This window comes from Meles meles, chromosome 10 (assembly GCF_922984935.1).
Source record: "Meles meles chromosome 10, mMelMel3.1 paternal haplotype, whole genome shotgun sequence".
Taxonomy (NCBI): domain Eukaryota; kingdom Metazoa; phylum Chordata; class Mammalia; order Carnivora; family Mustelidae; genus Meles; species Meles meles.
Genome location: NC_060075.1, coordinates 88,351,415 through 88,370,605, shown reverse-complemented (window position 1 = coordinate 88,370,605; position 19,191 = coordinate 88,351,415). Strand labels below are relative to the sequence as shown.

General features: G+C 42.8%; 1 protein-coding gene across 2 annotated transcripts in view; it reads right to left on the bottom strand.

Moving 5' to 3' along the window:
- The window catches only part of LHFPL3 (LHFPL tetraspan subfamily member 3), a 592,049-nt gene extending 577,190 nt beyond the window's left edge, over positions 1–14,859 (bottom strand). For both annotated transcript variants that reach the window (XM_046020087.1, XM_046020086.1), the window contains exon 1: positions 14,418–14,859. In XM_046020087.1, the coding sequence (XP_045876043.1) occupies positions 14,418–14,859 (442 nt within the window). The remainder of the gene's footprint in view (positions 1–14,417) is intronic.
- Between the last annotated feature and the right edge of the window lie 4,332 nt (positions 14,860–19,191).

The following is a 19,191-nucleotide window of genomic DNA, read 5'->3' as shown; positions in this document are numbered from 1 at the left end:
TCACAAGTAGATAGAGAGGCAGGCAGAGAGAGAGAGAGAGGTAAGCAGGCTCCCTGCTGAGCAGAGAGCCCAACGCGGGACTCGATCCCAGGACCCCGAGATCATGACCTGAGCCGAAGGCAGCGGCTCAACCCACTGAGCCACCCAGGCGCCCAACAATAAGATATTAGAGACTGAGTCTCATGATAGGCGTGAAAGTTGGCTTTGTTTTTAAAACGCACTAATATTAGAAAATCCAATATTATAACTATCTCATCAGTATTGATTAATTCAAAAAATTCATTTAACCATCTCAGTAGGTACTGAAAGTACATTTAATAAAATTCAACATACATTCAAAATCTAAAAACTTCTTATCAATGGAGGAAGGAAAGTGAACTTTCTTAACCTAATAAATAGTATTAGCATCTCTTGGATAAGTCATACTCAACAGAGAAATATTGAAAGCATTTCCTTTAAAAACAGAAACAGTAAGGCACCTAGGCTCGGTCGGTTAAGCGTCTGCCTTCAGTTCAGGTCATGAATCCAGGGTCCTGGGATGGAGTCCCTCGTCTGGCCCCTTACTCAGAGGGGAGGCTGCTTCTCCCTCTCCTCCCCACTTGTGCTCTCTCTTGCTCCCTCTCAAATAAACAAAATCTTAAAAAGAAAAAACCAGAAACAGTAAAAAAAAAACCAACCTGTGACTGGAGAACATGCACATTAGTGACAAAACTATAAGAAACGTAGGTTAATAACACAAAAGTCAGGGAAGTGGCTACCTCTGGGCAGATATCATCAGGAAAGTGGTACACAAGTGTTCATTTTATTATTTTTCAAACTTTACACACAAAATCACACAGGCCTGACACACACATATAAAGTATATTATTCATAATATGTTTGCAGATGAACTGAAATCATGATTCATTCTGCAATTGTTTGGCCAGACCAGAATGATGACTTGTCTGAATAATGTGGTAACTACAATAGAAATTTAAATCACCTTCTCTTTCATTGGACGAGTTCAAGCTTGCCTCCATGCAAGTCATATTTCTACACTAAAGTTAGATAATACTTTAACGCATTTGGGAATCAATTCCAAAGGAACTGCTCATGTCACCATGAGACTTAGAGAGGAAGAATTGTATGTGAGACTCATTCTATTTCCTAAATAAATCTATCACGATTAAAACTTTAGTGTTCAGGGACCACCTCTCACCATCACTAGGTTGGTTTTTTAGAAACCTTTTGTAAAAAAATCAATTCTTTAGTAGTACACAGTGGAAGGTAACAGCCGTTGTCAAATAAACTCCTAATGATTGCAGAACATTCCCCTTTGTTGTATGCGGATTAAACTCAACTCCCAAATTCTAAGAGGTCCCACAGCAATGTTAGCGTGCTATATTGAACCACAGTACCGGTAGAGTTCCAGAGTTTCTGCTTGGCCTGTTCCGACCCAGACATTTTGGTGGGCACTGAGCCCAGAGTGGGGGCATCAGGTCTAAAAGGGGAAATTCTGGTGAGGATTTTTAAAAGTGCTTTTTGAGTATGAGATGGGGGGAAAAAGGGTTGGCATTAAGCAGGAAGTGTGCTTTCTGAATTTTCCTCTAAAGAACTTTCTGCACTTCAGGTTCCCAGAGATAAAATAGAAACCAGATTGAGTTCAGGTCCCATTAAAAAAAAAAAAAAAAAGGAGAAGAAGAAGAAAAGAAAGGAATATGTGTGTTCTTTGAGTGGCTTCCGGTGGAGACAACTGTGTGTAAGTACAGCAGTAGACACTCATTCTTTCTTTTTATTTTGCTTTATAGATCTTTATATTTATTTATTTCTAATATTTTACAATATTAATTTATACTATAATATAATACAATTTATAAAAATAATAATTTATAAGGAAATGGAGATTAATACATGTAGGTAGGAGCTAATAATGAAATCAGGTGTCCAGTTTTCCATCTCAGCATATGGAATATTATTTGCCTATGGCTGGGGTCCATGGTCTGAGTTCCTGTAAACATCATTTTTAAACTCTGAACAGTTCCTAAAATTTCCCAAAGAATGTAATTTCCAATTCTACATTTTTCATTTCCAAACGTGCTCAGGCTGGTGCAGAGATCCAACCATGATGCATAGTTCATGACCACCAAGATCAAACAGCTATTTCCAATTCTGCACTTCTGAATTCCTCTACTGCTTTTGAATTCTCCAGTCTCCAGTGACCTGCTAATTCTCCAATGATGTCCAAGTTATTCCAAAGTGTCCATCTCCAGGCTAAGAAAAAAGTAGCCAAAATGTTCTGAGAGGGAAAGACCATCCCAATGAGTCCTTTACAAAAGTAGGCCCCTGGAAAGTCCCACCAGCTTCTCAAAAGGTCGGATAAGTCACAGAGAGTTCATTTCAAAGGGTTTATATAAAGACAAAGGGCTGCAGAAAAGTCCAGGAGTTGACTTTTTTGGGCAGATAAAGAAGCTCTCCCTTCTCCTGCATGTATTCTGAATGGATCCCTTTTCTTACTCTTTTTTCCCCTTCATATTTTATCCTCCACTCTCTACCCCCTAAATTGTTACCCTGCAAGGAGTATGGGGGGGAAATGACTCTGGACCTGACCTCGTAATAGGGAAAGTTCTGAGACACACAAGACGACAGGGCTGGAGCTCCCTCTAGAGCCCATCCTGCACTCAGTGGCGGGGTCTCAGTAAAGTGAAGGGCTACATAGATCCCTGCCCATTTCCCCCTGTGGGTTCATCTTGCTGGGAGAGCTCCTTCCTGCAGACTGAGAGAAAGGTCAGGAAAAGAGGAGCTATTCCTTACAACCTCCAAGACACAGTTGGGACACTGCCTGGCAGCGTTCACCAAACATCTCTTCACCAGCATGTCTAAAAGCAGAGTCTGCTGGAGCTTTCCTACTTAATACATTCTCCGTCAACATCAACTCTGGATATTTACTACAAATGGGATCTTGACACTATGCGGAGCAGAGAATGTTCATTTTTTCATTATTCAATTCTGTGTTCGGGTCTAACAAACTGATACTCTCTTCTTACAACAGCTGATGACTTTAAACTTGAAATGAAAACATTAGTAGGAAGCAATGTTGAGGTAGTTTTTCTTACCTTCTTTAGGAAAGCTAAAGAAATTCATGGAGTTAATATGCTAATGAAAAAGGGAGCAACAATCTCCATTTGAGCATTAATCTGAGAATCTTAAATCACTGCTTTCTTTGCTTAGGAAAAAAAAATAAAGACTCACAGATACAATAGGGAGAAACCTGATTTTCAATATATTACAGCTACATTTAAAACCACACAGAAAAAAATGCTACTTCTAAATTGTTCCCGTTACGTGACGTTACTAAAGATCAAGAATATTCAAGGTTGCTTTTGATAACCATCAAGAGGAAATAATTTGAGTAATATCCGTTAAAATTTTCCCTATCATTTGGATGGAACTTATTAAGAATGCCTAAATACTTGTAAGGGTCTTGACATAATCAAAAGATCATCTGGTCCACAAAGTCTTCAAAACATGGCTTCCCTTTTTAAGTTTGTTTAGCTGAAGTTATTAAACAGTTCAAAATTATCTCCAAAACACATTTTTTGTTCCTTTGAGTCATTACCCAGACAAATAAAATGGAAGAGCTAGACCCTGTGGACACCAGCTTGAACTCTGAACTGAAGACGGCACTTCTAGAGCACCCTGCAGTTTCTAAAAGGCTCTAACAGCCATTATTTCACTGGATCCCCTGAACAAGTGAGGTCTGACCTATACAAGTTGTGAAATGAAACTGTCCTTCTTTAAGTTGGGTATTTTGAGTTCAGTTTTTCTGTCTACTAAATTTTCTGAATTCTACCCACTCCTCCAGCCCTGCTCTCTTTGGTTCTGGTACAGTAACAGTAGTAACAGTAGACATCGCTAATATTTATTGAGGGCTTACTGGGTGCCAGATCCAATTATAAGTGTTTCACGTGCATTAATTCAACAATCCTGAGAATCCTAATAGATAGGTATTTTTATTTAAAGTCTCATGATAGGGGCGCCTGGGTGGCTCAGTGGGTTAAAGCCTCTGCCTTCAGCTCAGGTCATGATCCCAGAGTCCTGGGATTGAGCCCCGCATTGGGCTCTCTGCTCAGCGGGGAGCTTGCTTCCTCCTCTCTCTCTGCCTGCCTCTCTGCCTACTTGTGATCTCTGTCTGTCAAATGAATAAATAAAATCTTTAAAAAAATAATAAAAAAAAATGAAGTCTCATGATATTGAGGAAATCTAACTCTGGATACCTGTCTGTCTAGGATTGTTCTTTATGTGCTTTCTCCTTTAATTGCACCCTAACTTTGATGGTTTTTCTAACATCTACTTTGTAGATAAATGCACAGCAACTACTAGTTGGCAGATGATGTATTTTTAATGTCCATAACTTGCGATCTCTTTTTATGTATCTGTAACACAATTATATACATCTTTAAAAAATGAAAGTGGTGAAGCAAATGGAAAGCCCAGAGGAGTTCAATGACTTGTTCGAAGTCATCCAGCCAGTAAGTGGCCAAGCCAAGATGCACATCTTCTGACCACATGCCCAGTTCCCCTTCCCTACCCTGATGCCTCCAGAAGCTGTCCAAGTCTATTACTGACCTACCTGGAACTGCGTCTGTGACGTGGTGATCCTGTCCAGAGGCATCACCAACTTTATCACCACCACTATCTATTAGGAAATCTATTAGGAACATTTCCCCTAATCTATTAGGGGAAATCTATTAGGAACATTTCCGCATTTCATGCAGGACAGGAATGAATGACAGAGCCCTTGGCCTACAGGAATTCAGTCTAAGAATAACAGCACTGAGATCAGAGGTATAAGCAAGACGATGCTGTGGGCAAAGAACCACCCAAGCTCTGGCTCAGGGAAATGAAAAGATAGAGACAAGGAGTACCTCGCCACTCCTAAGCAGGCTTGAAGAGAAAATCCTGGTAAACATTTGGCAATTATTTTCCCTGTAAACACCAGTCCCCTCCCTTGATACAGCATGGTCAAAATGCATATTGAAAACATACACTAAGCAAATGCACATCAAGTTGGGAGACAAAAGAAAGTAGAACTAGAACTGCCCCAGGGAATCAGATGTGTTAGTCTCAAGTCTACCGAGGTGTAATTTTGGCAAGACTCTTAATTTCGGGGCACCTGGGTGGCTCAGTGGATTAAGCCGCTGCCTTCGGCTCAGGTCATGATCTCAGGGTCCTGGGATCGAGCCCCGCATCGGGCTCTCTGCTCCGCAGGGAGCCTGCTTCCTCCTCTCTCTCTGCCTGCCTCTCTGCCTACTTGTGATCTCTCTCTCTCTCTCTCTGTCAAATAAATGAATAAAATCTTTAAAAAAAAAAAAAGACTCTTAATTTCTCTCACATTTAGAGGCAATATTCTGCATCGAAGCAGTAAAGTCTGATTTGGGCTCAAACCACTCACTGGCATGAGATCTTGAACAATTTTTTTAAGCCTCAGTTTCTTCATCTGCAAAATGGGTATAACAGTACAACCTTGTAGAATTACTGTGAAGGCTAAATATACTAAACTAAATGTTTTTTGCAAACGGTAGTTGCTCGATAGTATTTTCCATTACTATTCCTTTACCTAGAAAATGAAGAGATGGCTAAATAATTATTAACATCCTTCCAACTCCTAAACGCTTTTCAGTCTATATCCATTTGGCACTGGGTTAAGTACACTTGTTTAAATGTTTGCTTAGAGGTGGACCATGTCATTTTTTCATAGCATGAATGTCCAGTCAAAATAAAGCTGGAAAGGGGAGGGGAGGCGAACCATAAGAGACTATGTACTCTGAAAAACAACCTGAGGGTTTTGAAGGGTCAGGGGTGGGAGGTTGGGGCAACCTGAGGGTTTTGAAGGGTCAGGGGTGGGAGGTTGGGGGAACAGGTGGTGGGTAATGGGGAGGGCACGTTTTGCATGGAGCACTGGGTGTTGTGCAAAAAGAATGAATACTGTTACACTGAAAAAATAAATAAAATGAAAATAAAGCTGGAAAAATAATTCCCTTTTTCGATCCACCTGCAATCTAATTGGGAGACATTAGCATCCAAGGTCATTAATGAAAGAAAGAAAAGCAAAGAAATATGTCTCAAATATGCTTAGGTTAAGTATATTTTATATAATCTACCCTCTGATACAAAATTACCTATGAATTGGGGCAAAACTTCCACAATTGTCCAAAGAAGAGATAATTATTTTTCTAAATTCACACAATCATCTTTTCTCTAGAACAGTGTCTCTCAAACATTTTGACTGCAGCCCACAGGTGAGCAATACATTATACATTGTAATCTAGTGCGCATACACGTATGTAAATATTTTAAGAAATAAATGTCTCGGGCGCCTGGGTGGCTCAGTGGGTTAAGCCACTGCCTTCGGCTCGGGTCATGATCTCGGGGTCCTGGGATCAAGTCCCACATCGGGCTCTCTGCTCAGCGGGGAGCCTGCTTCCCTCTCTTTCTCTCTCTCTCTGCCTGCCTCTCTGTCTACTTGTGATCTCTCTGTCAAATAAATAAATAAATAAATAAATCTTAAAAAAAAAAAAGAAAGAAATGTCTCACAAAACCCTCAGTGTCTACATTACATTCGTATTTTCCATTGTTTTCATCCAAGCTTTAATGTTGATCATGATCTACCCAGTTGATGTCCTGACCCATCAAAGGGTCACCAACCAGAGTTTGTAAAACATTGCAATGCAGCATTCTTTTCTCCATGAAGGTTTTTAAGAAATGCCAACTATTCAGCACTACTTCTGGTCCAGTTAGCTGGTTAAAATGTAGATATCCCATTAACTAATATTTGACATTACACAGATCCGCAATTTGCTGGTTTTTAATTATCCGAATCTTAAATTTAACTAGTCTAGCTTGCAACGATTATCCATGTTCTTAAAATGCTCTGTAAATATATTTATCCTAAATACTCCCTATAAGTTCCCTTTCCCCATTAAAGGCATTATAGAAATCAATTTAGCTTCACAACCTGCAACCAGACTTTCAAAGAGAAACTATAGGAATTCTATTAACCAAGTTTCACAATGACCTTTACTTTCTTTGGTCAGCTTATTTTAATCCTCCATATTTTCATCTGCCATACCGGAAGTTTGATCATCTCTCTCTTTTTGAATAGCTTGGTATTCCTGAGAGGTGGGGTGGGGTGGGGGGCACAGCCTTAATCTTTCCTTCTTGGGAATTGGGATTTGCACACAGTTTTGCACTGCAATGCATATTCCAGCTCACTGCTTGTCCTGTGCCAGCATATTTTTTAAGCCATTGATGATATCAACCTCAACAGGCTTTTAATATTATCAAATGCCACAGGCTTTGCAACGTGAATTTCTTCTCATCTTTTCTATTCATACTTCCGTTATTGGTGTCACTATTTGCCGTCCCTGTCATTCTTCACAGCTGGATCTATTTGCCTGTTTCTCAAATACTGAGGCTTCTGTCAATGATGATACACATTTCCCATTTTGATTTTTGCAACCTTACTCCTGATCTTCATTAAAGCAAAAAAAGGGAGATGCAGAGCACTCTGCCCATCCCCCATCACCGCCCCCACCCAAGACAATTTCCACAAGGTGTCTCCAGACACTTAAGCAAATGGGCCTGTGATGCCTTCTATACAGATGCTATGCGAGCCATTGTTTTCTAAGTGGACAAATGAGAACTCTCTTGATTCGTCAAGTTCTGCCTGTCTGTTTCTGAGCTGAGACCTCTTTTCTGATGGACAATCATTTATCACTAATTCCTTCACTACCTTTCACTACTCTGCCACTAGCCCTTTCATTGATAAGTCATAAACTCAAAATTTCAGGCAATTAGCCTAATTTCACTCCGCCTGTCGCTTAAGATCCTTTCTCCGATCCAGTACACAGAGACAGTCCCTACAGCACCGCGCATCTGGTTTCACTTGTGTGGGAAAGATAGCAGAATCCAGGTAAGCGAGACCCAGCATGGCAATCCCAGCCCAGCACCCTACTTCGAAAAGGTTTACTCCTTTCATTCTGTCCAGTAGCAGTTAGACAGGGTTCATGTCTGCAGTGGTCCAAAAATTATCTTTCTCTTGCAAACTACTCGTTTTTCTGTTTCATTTTAGCAGAAGAGATGAGAAATGTGTTCAAGATTACAGTTAGGACCGTTTAAACCAGGAACAACACTCTGACCTGTGCAGTAGGAGCATCACAGCATCACAAGCACAGCTGCATAATATTAATTATGCAAACATTAAGAATGCTAGCAGAGGTTGTTTTGTTTATTTCTTTTTTGAAATGCCCCAGTGACTTCTCCTAACAGTTTTACGTTTGAGCCATCAAATAACTTACCTCCCATTTGCTATACGAACAAGCCTCTTAGGTTCTGTCATTATTAATACCTTTTTGTTATTATTAAGAATAAAGGTCAGCTCCTCGGTCTTTCCTCATATCAAATAAAAATTCCAGTTGACTCATTATAGGCAAAAATCACATTATTAAAGCTGGTGCTCACCCTCAAAGTTCAGATACATTATGGAAATTACACTTTAAATCTCTCCCAGTGATCATGTTATGAGGCCCCCAACTTAGAAGTCTCTCAGGGTGTTTGCTCTTTGCTTCATGCCAGTGTGATCTGAAGTTCTCTCTACTCCTTTCCCCACAGCCTCGCACCACACACGGAAGGGCACCGAGCCACCCACCCCACCCACACCTGTCTGCTTGGCTCTCCTCTTTCCTTCATGGAAAACTTTGCTCACTTGGAAAGACTTCTAAAGTATCTACATAAAATGCAATACACTGGCCTGGCCATCTGGATTCTCTGATCCCATCTTACCGAACATAAGTGTATCACCAAATAATTGTTTTCATGCTAAGCACCTGATACCACATTATGGTTAGACATTTATGTATGTATGTACCTATTTATTATGTAATAGAATATGTGAGCGCCTGGTAAACATTTCTCAAAAGCTCTTAAATGTGCAGCCTTGCGCTAAAGGAAGAGAATACCTAACAATATACCACGTGGGTTATACAGGGTCTGTTATTTTTCACAGATGTTCACTTAAAATCTCGCAGTTCTAAAAATCATTTGTTTTGACATTCACATTAATATATTTTTCAACATCTCTTCAATTGTCAGATCCCTGTCACACTGCATACAACCAAAAAAGAAAAAAAAAAAAAAACACAGTTTCTAAATTCTCATTTCGAATCACTTTCTTGTAAGTTTGACTTGGTAAATAGAAAATTTTTAGAACTAGAACATGTCATTAGAATGTGAAAACTGCCCTCATCCCTTGTATTCTCATCCCGCTGCATGTGGACAAGGGTTTGGAATGCGCTGGTGTTGGAAAAAGCCCCCTTTAAAGTCATTCTGCAACTCTAATGTAGGAGGGGTTAGCAGCCCTTTGAGGCAAAACCTCACTTTCTCATATGCCCAGCACAAACCAGACAGTAAAAATTGGTGGTGGTCCCGGGGGCTAGTCCATCCCAACCTGGTCCCCCTTTGGAGACCTGCATCACAACTCTGAACACACAAGGCCACCCATCTGAGCAGGTCTGGGGCAGGATCCAGGGCATGTCCAAGAACACATCTACGGTGATGCCCAGAAAGAGAAAAGGAAAGCCTAGAAGACACATCCTCTTCTGTCTGGATTGCTCCTGAACGTATGTAAGAAAATTCAGGCTGGAATGGGGTCCCTGCTCTTATGAAAATCTGGTCTTACATAAAACCTCCACTTTGAATGACATTTTTCATGAGAAATCAAACAGTAAGGAAAAATTTGCTGAATCCTAAGATACAATTGATTATGTCCTATGGTTGTACTAAAGATCATTATCCCTGCTTTAGCAAAGACCCCCCACTGGGGAAGAAGTGCATCACAAATTCAGCTGTCATGTCACAATCACCGCTGTCAAAGAATGCTGGAGGAGATCTCTAGTGCCATTACTGATGCCACAAACCAATGAGGAAGATGAGTGTCATGACTTCAAAGAATATATGACATTCACTTCTCAACATGGTGTGTGTGAAACTTTAAATCTCTTCTTTCACTTTTCACCCATTAATCATTCATCCTTTCTTCTATTCAGTAACAATTTATTGAATATCTACTATTCGGTATATGACATACCTAAGACAGAGCAGTAATAGCACACGAACAACCTAACTCTTGCTTACTCTGCACCAGGCACTGATCTCAGCAGACACATGAGCTCTTTAATCCTTGAACCAGTCCCCTGAGGTAAGGACATGTCCACTTTGCAGACGAGCAACTGAAGTCCAGAGAAATTATTACCCTGGGTCTTACACTTAGTGTCAGAGCCAGGGTGGAAACTCACATCTTTTTACTCCAGTGTCCATGATCTTGATCTTTATACAATATGAAGAAAAACAGACATGGTTTTATAGAACTTTCCATGTACTGGAGATGACAGACATTAAACAAACACGCAAACACATTTATCATCTCAAATGTTGATAAGGACTCTAAGAGCAAGGTGCCATGAGATAGTATCAATATAATATTGCAAAGGTTCTCCTTGCAGGCTTAGAAATGCAGTGGTTACCTCCTGATGATTCTCATCCCATCCAAACAACAAAGTTATACAATTTAAGAAAGCAAGTTGGCTAAAAAGAGCAGGGGGAAATTTAAGGGTGCAGACCTGGGGAAAGTGACTAAGCAATTCAGCCCTTAATCCTTGCCATCTTGGTGGCCCTTCTTGTTGGTATACTCCAAATGACAAGAGGGGAGGGATATGGCAAATGCAATCCCTTCTCCTAACATTATCCTTCCTGAATAAAGAAAGCCAACATGGGTCTGGTGCCCCTTCTTCACAGAAGACAGCAATTATCTCCTCATCTGCTGCTTTTGACCAGGAAATCCATCGTGGATGTCTAAAAAACCTTAAATTGTATCTTAATGCTTTAGCTTATTTGTTTTTTAAAGATTTTTTTATTTTTCAGTAATCTCTACAGCCAGTGTGGGACTCGAATTTACAACCCCAAGATCAAGAGTTACCTTCTTTATTTAATCCTTTAGCTTCTTTAAAAAAAAAAAAAAAAAAAAAAGATTTCTTTGGTCTACAATGGTTAACACTTGGGCTTCTTGAAACAATTCCAGACATGCCTTATAGTCAATAAAACAAATAAACAAAACAACACTTTTATGAGACCTGGCTATTAATAGACTTGAAAACCGACTGAAACACTGATTTAAAGAACAAGAACATGGAAACAGAGAACCAAGTTCCCAGAGAAACAAAATTCCCTTTCCATCCTGATTATTAAAAAAAAAAAAAAAATCTGGACTTTATTACCCTACTTGACCAATTACAGATCTGCCTCTTTCCTTTTAGTGTTAGAGAAACCATACAGAAAAAGAAACATCTCTCTTCTTCTCAAGTCTCTCTGTAGATTAGGAAAATTATGCATCTCTGATTGCTATTGCGTATTTTATGTATCATTTTTTTTGTGTTCAGTCTTTATATTAGGCATGGTCCATAAGTATAGGATAACATCCAGAAGTAGTATGACATATTAGCTCCTACTCCAGCAGCTTCACTCTACTGAGGTTAATAATGATTTACAGGGAAGAGTGAGAGGGACAGGGCAAGGTGTTCATAATAGCAACATTAATTATATGTGCTTCACGTATCTAGATAGAAGAGCAACATTATTTTCAGATGCAATAAATTAAGTACTTTTTCTAGTTCATTGTTCAGAATCATTAAAAGGATAACTCTTGGTGCTAGATCTCCTGCTTCATCATCTTCTTAACATTTCATATGGGATTTTATGTTCTACTTGACTCTGGTTTACAATGTTACTATGTGAAAATGCTTAGATACCTAAATACACAAGTTAATCGTTCGACTTCCAGTGAGGGTTAAATAGTCTCACCTCTCACAGCTTGCAAATTGCACTTGAGATTAAATTATAAGTACAGTTAAATTATAAGTACCAGAAGGCTTAACATTGAAGAGGAATAGTTTAAAGGTTAGAACCTAAACTTTGAAAATAGCTTCCATTATGCTAAATTTCTTATTAGTGCCATGAGTCTTTAAAAAAGAAAACCGTGTTAAATGTGACATTCTTCAAAAATATCTTCTATAACCCATTCTTTAAAAATCTTTGACTTTGATCAAATTGACTTTGATTCTTAACTGCCCGTCATCATAATGATTCTTCCTTAATTAATAAATTGTATTAATAAAATTATGTCCTTCTATGGTTTATCCAGGAATAAAATACCAAATAAGTTGAAAATAAAGGTTTTAGAAAGTTTGCCTAGAATTTAAAGACCTGCATTTCTCCAAAAATGAAGTCTAAAAATGTCCAAATATCTTCTTTAGTACACAGGCCATCATCACATTTTACGTTGACATATGGGAAACAGGACAGTATATTTATGTCAAACTTTTGGAAACACAACATCATATTTCACTACCCCAGAATGATTCCTGTGTGCTCTATTCCAGAAAAAGGAAAGGAAAAAAAAAAAAAAAAAAAACCCCACTGTAATAGTTGTAAGTGTATTAACTTCAAAGCTGGGAATTCTTCCCAAAGATAGTTTTCTTTCCTTTTTAAAATAAAACAAAAAGAAACAAAAAAAACCTTGGTTTTAGAGTACAGGAACTCATAAAAATAAAATATTTAAAATATGTTGTTGAGAAATCACCTGCAAATTACTTTCAGACCTTCAGAAAAACAATCTAACTTGAATCCTCAGTCTAAATAGGTCATTTAACTTAGAAAAATTAAAATTAGCTGTGCAGGGTCAATTCTTTTTCTGAAACATCTGCATCCTCAATGTCCTATTGTCTTCAAAGTCAAACCAGAGCCAAATGTCAAGAACAACTGTAATATGTGAATTTATTCCAAATCTCAAAGTTAGTCTGCTTCTGAAATGGTCATAAAAGTCAACATTATATATAAAACAGAGGGCGTCTGTGGGGTGCTTGGAGCATTTCAGGAGGATAACAATATGGGGGAGGGGGAAGGGCGTGTTTCTCTGCTGGTGCTTGCTTCTTGCCTTTCATCCACACGTGTTCCCAGAACATGGCAAATCAAAAGCAGCTGAGACACACTTCATACAAAGCAAATACTTCCCTAATACAATTTAGTCTCCCACAAGATTCTCCCTATCAACCAGCAATATAAGATCATGAACCTTAATACTTTTGTCCAGCACCTCTAAGTACGACACTCTGGTAAACTCAGGGATCAAATCCCTACTCCCCAGAAAACCTCCCCAGGCAGAAAAGTAAGTACCAAATCTTTAAAACTAAAAACAAATAAAAATTAAAACAAAATAGAACAAAACACAAATTAGACAGTCTGACTGCCTGAGATATCCTATATTATTTCACAACAAGATCACCCATAAAATCAAAAAGACCCAACAACGTGGGACCAGGAGGGTGTCAAGTGTCCTAGGAGGGAGGCTGCCTTTAGAAGGCAGGGCATCCAAGGTGGCTAGCAGAGTGAGAATCCGCATCACCGGAAGTAGAGAAAGGAGTGCGTTTTGTTTCAGGATTCTCCAAAGCCACCGGGAAATTCATCCCCATCCTTTCTGGGTTAGAAGTAACTTTGATGCTCAGAAAAAGTACTTTCATATCCTCCAGCTAGCAACAATCTATCCTCCACAGGCAAAAAGTCATCAGAAATGCTACTGAAAGGGGTTTTCCTCTCGACCCATGCTCTCTAAAGCCACTTTCCCAAAACGAGATCTTGAGAAATCTTGATTCCCTCAAGATCTCTGTTGAAGGATTTAGTGTAAAGACCTTTGCTGACAGGGAAGCAAACGGAGGACTGACTAGACAGTTGGGGAATCGCTAAAGAACATTCTAAGCTCCATTTTGCTTAAGAGTGAAACCCAAAACAGAATTAGCATTTACTCATTTCCAGATGGATGATGCATTTTTTGTAACTGCCCGGGACAGAGTGAAACAGTCTCACTCCAGCACCACCCCCTCCTGAAGCAAAGACAGAAACAGTCCCAGAGAGGGACAGAGCAGCCTGACTCTCTTTCCACACTACAACCTCTCCAAATCCGCTTTCCGCCAGGCTGTGTCAGCCCCTCCTTAGTCCCTCGCCTCGCGCCCTAAGCCGCCGGCCTCTTCTCCCCATGCTCAGTTCCGGGCGGACTCGGCCCAGCAGCAGCCCTTCTTCCCGCGCGTCCCCCCGGGTGGCGTCCCCGGCGCTCAGGAGGTTCTGGAAAGCCCGGGACAAGGCGCCAGTGCCGGGCTGGGGAACCCCGGGGGTTCCGGCCTCCCAGGGCTCCCGCCCCCACCCCCAGCGCCTGAGCGGATTAAGTTGCTCTGCACCCGGCGGCGCGCACGGCCCCCGTCCCTCCCACTCCCGGCCCACCGGGCTCGGGCGCCCCGCGGTCCCCCTCGCCTCCACCGAGGTGAGCGCGCACTCACCGGAGGTGAGCTGCATCCAGGCACAGATCTTGTACACCGTCGCCGTGTTGCAGAAGAAGAAGAGGGTGAAGCAGACGATGCAGGCGATGATGAGCATCATGGAGAGGCCGATGAAGAAGGAGGCTGCTTTGAAGGCGCCCGAGGGCAGCGTGGAGAAGTCCGTGAAGCTGCCCCTGCAGGTCAGCTCCCGGGAGAAGCCGTTGCCGATGCAGTAGTGGAAGAGCCCGAAATAGCCGGCTTGCGGGGTGTCCACGCCGTCGCCAATCCAGTAGGGCTGGATGAAGCACACCACGTTGACGATGGCAAAGCAGATGGTGAAGATGGCCCACAGCACGCCGATGGCCCGCGAGTTCCGCACATAGTTGGTGTGGTACAGCTTGGCAGCCTCCTGAGCCGGGAGCATCGCGGCGGCGGCGGCGGCAGCGACGGCGGCTCCGGGCATTCTCCCCCTCCTCCTCCTCCTCCTCCTCCTCCTCGTCCTCCGCCTCCCCCCGCCTCTCCGCGCTCAGGAGACACACTCACCGAGCCGCGCGCGCTGCAACTCCCCTGCCTCTGCCTCAGCCCAGCAGCGCCAGTTTCAGAGTCTGCATCCTCGCTCCCGGAAGGAGGGCGGGGGAGCGCTGAGCACCCCTCCGGCTCGCCTGGCACAGCCTCCCGGCCCCCCTCCCTCCCTCCCTCTTCCTCCCTCCTGGCCCGGTCTCCAGCCCTCCTCACCGCCCTCCACCCCTCTTCCCACCGCCGCCGCAGCTGCTGCAGCTGAAGGCGGCAAATCCCGCGCGGGGCAGCGTGGCGCGCGAGCTCCGGCGCCCACCGCTCGGCTTCCCGCCTTCCGCCCCATCCCCCAGCCGGGTGCCCCGGGGCGCGGAGGACCGCGGCGACCCGGGGACGCCCCTCGAGTGGCGGGCATGGGCCGGAGACGCGGGCCTGGAGTTGGGAAGGGGGAAAAAGCCCAAGGAGGACGCACGAGCCCCCACAGGGATCCTAGAGGCGAGCCCCGGCTCCCGTTGGTGTTAGGGAGCGGGCGTGGGAGGCTCATTCTCGGAGCGTTTCAGCACCGCACAGCAACGTGCTTCGACCTCCACATCTTGGCGGAGGCGAGAGGGGCCGCGCGCGGCAGGTGCGGGCGAGAGAGGCAAGGAAGAGGAGACGTGCTGCCCCCAAGAGCCTCCCTGTTACAACCACAGAACTGCCCCCTGGCTAACTCCTCGGTTGCCAGGTGTTCCACGAGGTGGAGACAGAAGTTGGATAGGAGCGTGACAGACGACCATGTAAAAGACACACCTCAAGGGTGGCCTCGTATCTGCTCAGCTGAGCTTATTTCCTCTTCGCGTTTCCCCCCTCCGCGCAGCCGAATGAACCGTAGCCAGTGATGCCCTCGACTCTCCTTTAAGTCAGGTCCTTTCCCCCGCAGATCCTGCCATGGATGGAGCGTGCCGGGCGCGGAAGTGACTGTGTCACAGAAATGTATAGTTTGTCTGAAAACACTGGGTATTTTGGCTCCTGCTGTGTTTCTCACGCAACTGTTCCGTGTCTAGGCACTGTGCTGGGTGCTAAGGCTACCGTGAGGAGGACAGATCGCTTTCATTGTCCAGGTATCATCCTCTCCCCCACAACCCAAAGCTCCAGCTAACCGGAGAGCTGTTTTCAGAGTCATTTCCCCTAAACGAGCCACAGTGTAATTCCTTACACTTTCATGTAGCCTTACTGTTTTACACCTGCGCTTTGTACTATTTCCTAAGCTTAATGTTTTCCCTTTACAGTCATTCTGTTGCTCTTTTAACAGTTCCTGCCTTTCCATCTCCATTTCTTTATTTCCATTGGCTACTTTTTTGGTTTCTGATTCTGATACTAAAACAACAACAACAAACCATGTAACCCCCGCCCAAAGCAAGGAAATGAGAATGCCCAACAGCAGCGACAGCAGTGGTAATAAACCATTTTGGACCAGATGACCACAATTCTCTGAGCAGAAGGGAGAGAATTCTGGTAGAATTTGACCCCTAGGAGCGCCCGGGTGGCTGTGGGTTAAGCGGCTTCCTTCCGCTCAGGTCATGATCCCAAGGTCCTGGGATGGATACCCACGGCTGTCCCCTTGCTCAGAGACTGCTTCTCCCTCTCCCTTTGTCTGCTGCTCTGCCTACTTGTGCTCTGTCAAATAATAAATAAAATTTTAATTTAAAAAAAAAAAAAAGAAAAAAGAAAAAGCATTTGACCCCTAGGGGCGCCTGAGTGGCTCAGTCTTTAAGCGTCTGCCTGTCTGCCTTCCATTGAGGTTATGATCCCAGGGTCCTGGAATCAAGCCCTGCATGGGGCTCCATGCTCAGCAGGAAACATGCTTCCCCCTCTTCCACTTTCCATGCTTGTGCTCCCTCTCTCACTGTGTCTCTCTCCGTCAAATAAATAAATAAAATCTTAAAAAAAAAAAAAAGAATTTAACCCCTAAGTCTACACTCACTTCCACACTTTATTATGATGAGAAAACCCGTATCAGCTCCTTGACATCATTTTGCCATTATGCCCAAACTGCTGGCCTTACAAGAAGAGTGAGAAACAGAGGATACCAGCTGGAATATGAAACTATCAGGAATGGATAAGAATGTCAGAATGGCTCAGTGGGAGCAGAGGATGTTGGGGAGGAAGGAAGGAAAGCTCCAAAAGGTATTCTGCCAACTGAATACCTATCGTATGGAAGAAGATTCAGGTCATACCCTAAGTGATGAAGACCAGCCATGCCCATCATCCAATAACCTGAAGATCTGAGATTGTATGGGGAGAGAAAGGGAGTGGAAAAACAGATATGGGACACGTGAGATAATCAAGTGCCTACCTGCTATTGTTGAAACTAGGAAAGAATGTAAAAGGATTAGCACTGGAATCATATATTCAGTTTGTCCTATAAGCATGAAATTCAGGTAATACAGTTCCAGGTCCTTTAGGCAGGTCTTTGGAAACCAAGGGAACAGAGTTAAACAGGAGTATGAGATGTGTAAGTTTAGAAGACTAAGAATTTTATGCAAGTATGGTGGTAGACTCTCAGAAGGTCTTTAAAAACTCAGAAGGATTTGGGAGAGGTGGGGAAGGTGACCTAAATATGAGCCAGCCAGCCCAATATAACACTTGCAAGCCTCTAAAAATATAATTCACGATGATGTGTCATCAATGCATTGGTGGCAATGGAGGGTCAGAACTTAGGTTAGGTGTTATTTGTTTTAACTCCCCTGAAGTTGCTGGTAAATCAGAAAATCGGACGCATTTTAGCACAGAAGGAAGAAGAGGAAAGGTGAGGGTAACCGGATTTATGGGGCCAACTGGCAGACCATGGTTCCCAGGGGCAGATATAGCTTTACAACATGAACTGACAATAATTTCTAACGATTCTCCCAAGCCCTCAAAACCCCCAAACCTGCTTGTATGAAGTGGTCTTTCTTTAAAATCAATGCCTAAAAGAGATCTTACTGCTCCCATGGGGTAGCTGAGATGGAAAGTTGCTGAGAGGGGAAAGGCTGAGCATCAGGAAGCCTAGTTTAGACCTCAGTGCTTAAATTGCCTTTATAGGACAGAGAAAAGACTGGCGAGTGACTCAGATTCAAATGTTGTGATTCAAAGAGCTTTTCTATTTGAGTCATACCCAAGGAGAGCCCTATTCTTATTCCAGGTTTAGAATTGCCTCTAGGTTCGTGCTCAGAATCACTACACCAAGGGGCACACTCAAGGTGTCCACTCTGGTCAACAGCAACTTGGAACAGACTGGGGCTGGTGTCGTGATGAATTTCAGTTCTCCCATGGATTCCCCTGAGAACTTGAGTTGTTGCTCCTTGAAGTGAGGGGGTTGGTCATGGATGAACTGAATGCTGCCAGTGGACATTCTCCAGACCTTTAGCCTGCCCTGCAGATTTCCAGGATGAGCAGGGTCTCCCAAGACTCTTGGAACTAGGGATGAGGTAGAACTCCTGTAAACTCTTCAGTTGCCGTCAATGAATGCAATTGTCCTTCTACCTCTTCCCGAATCCTTCCATTGCCCATCCCAACCTTGCCCTTTGCAACCAGAAATCCAGTGACATTGGAAAATTTAGGTAAAAATTAAGTGACATTGTCCCTAAACTGAACGTAAAGCTTTTTTCTGACACGATGCACACTTTAGGGCTTCAGACAGCTCAGCACCTGGGCAGCTCATTACTTTCATCAAATGTGATGTGACCAGGAAAGCTGTTTGGGGGAAGAGGAAATAATAAAATTAGCCTGATTCATGCTAAGAAGTTACTATTGATAGAAGCATATTTTGAAACTATAACATGATTCATATGTGCTAAATAACTAGTAGAAGTCAGTGTCACTGACAGCCTCAAATTAGACACACTGAACATTCAAATCTCAAACTTGACTCTTAAAAATGCTTTTCTCTTACTACCACAAAGAGTCAGTAGTGAGACCCACTCTTTTCTCAAATTGTGTCTTAATGAATATGAGGACCATAAAGCAGAAAACAACAAAAGGATAGTTGGACTGTGTAACACAACTAAGAAAGATGCTGGGTAAATCCAAGGATGAAATATTTTGATCCCAAACTATCTGCGATGGCTTGGGGGAATGTGAAGACCTTGGAGGGCAAAAGACAGGATCCAGATACAGTGCCGTCTCTGCATAACTAAAGCTTGAGGCTCGCAGGGCTCTGTTTTCTCATCTCTAAAATTATGATGAGGGAAAGAGCATATCAGATGAATTCCAAGGTCCCTTTTCTGCAGTATATTCTATTCTGTTCTACAAAGACCAATCT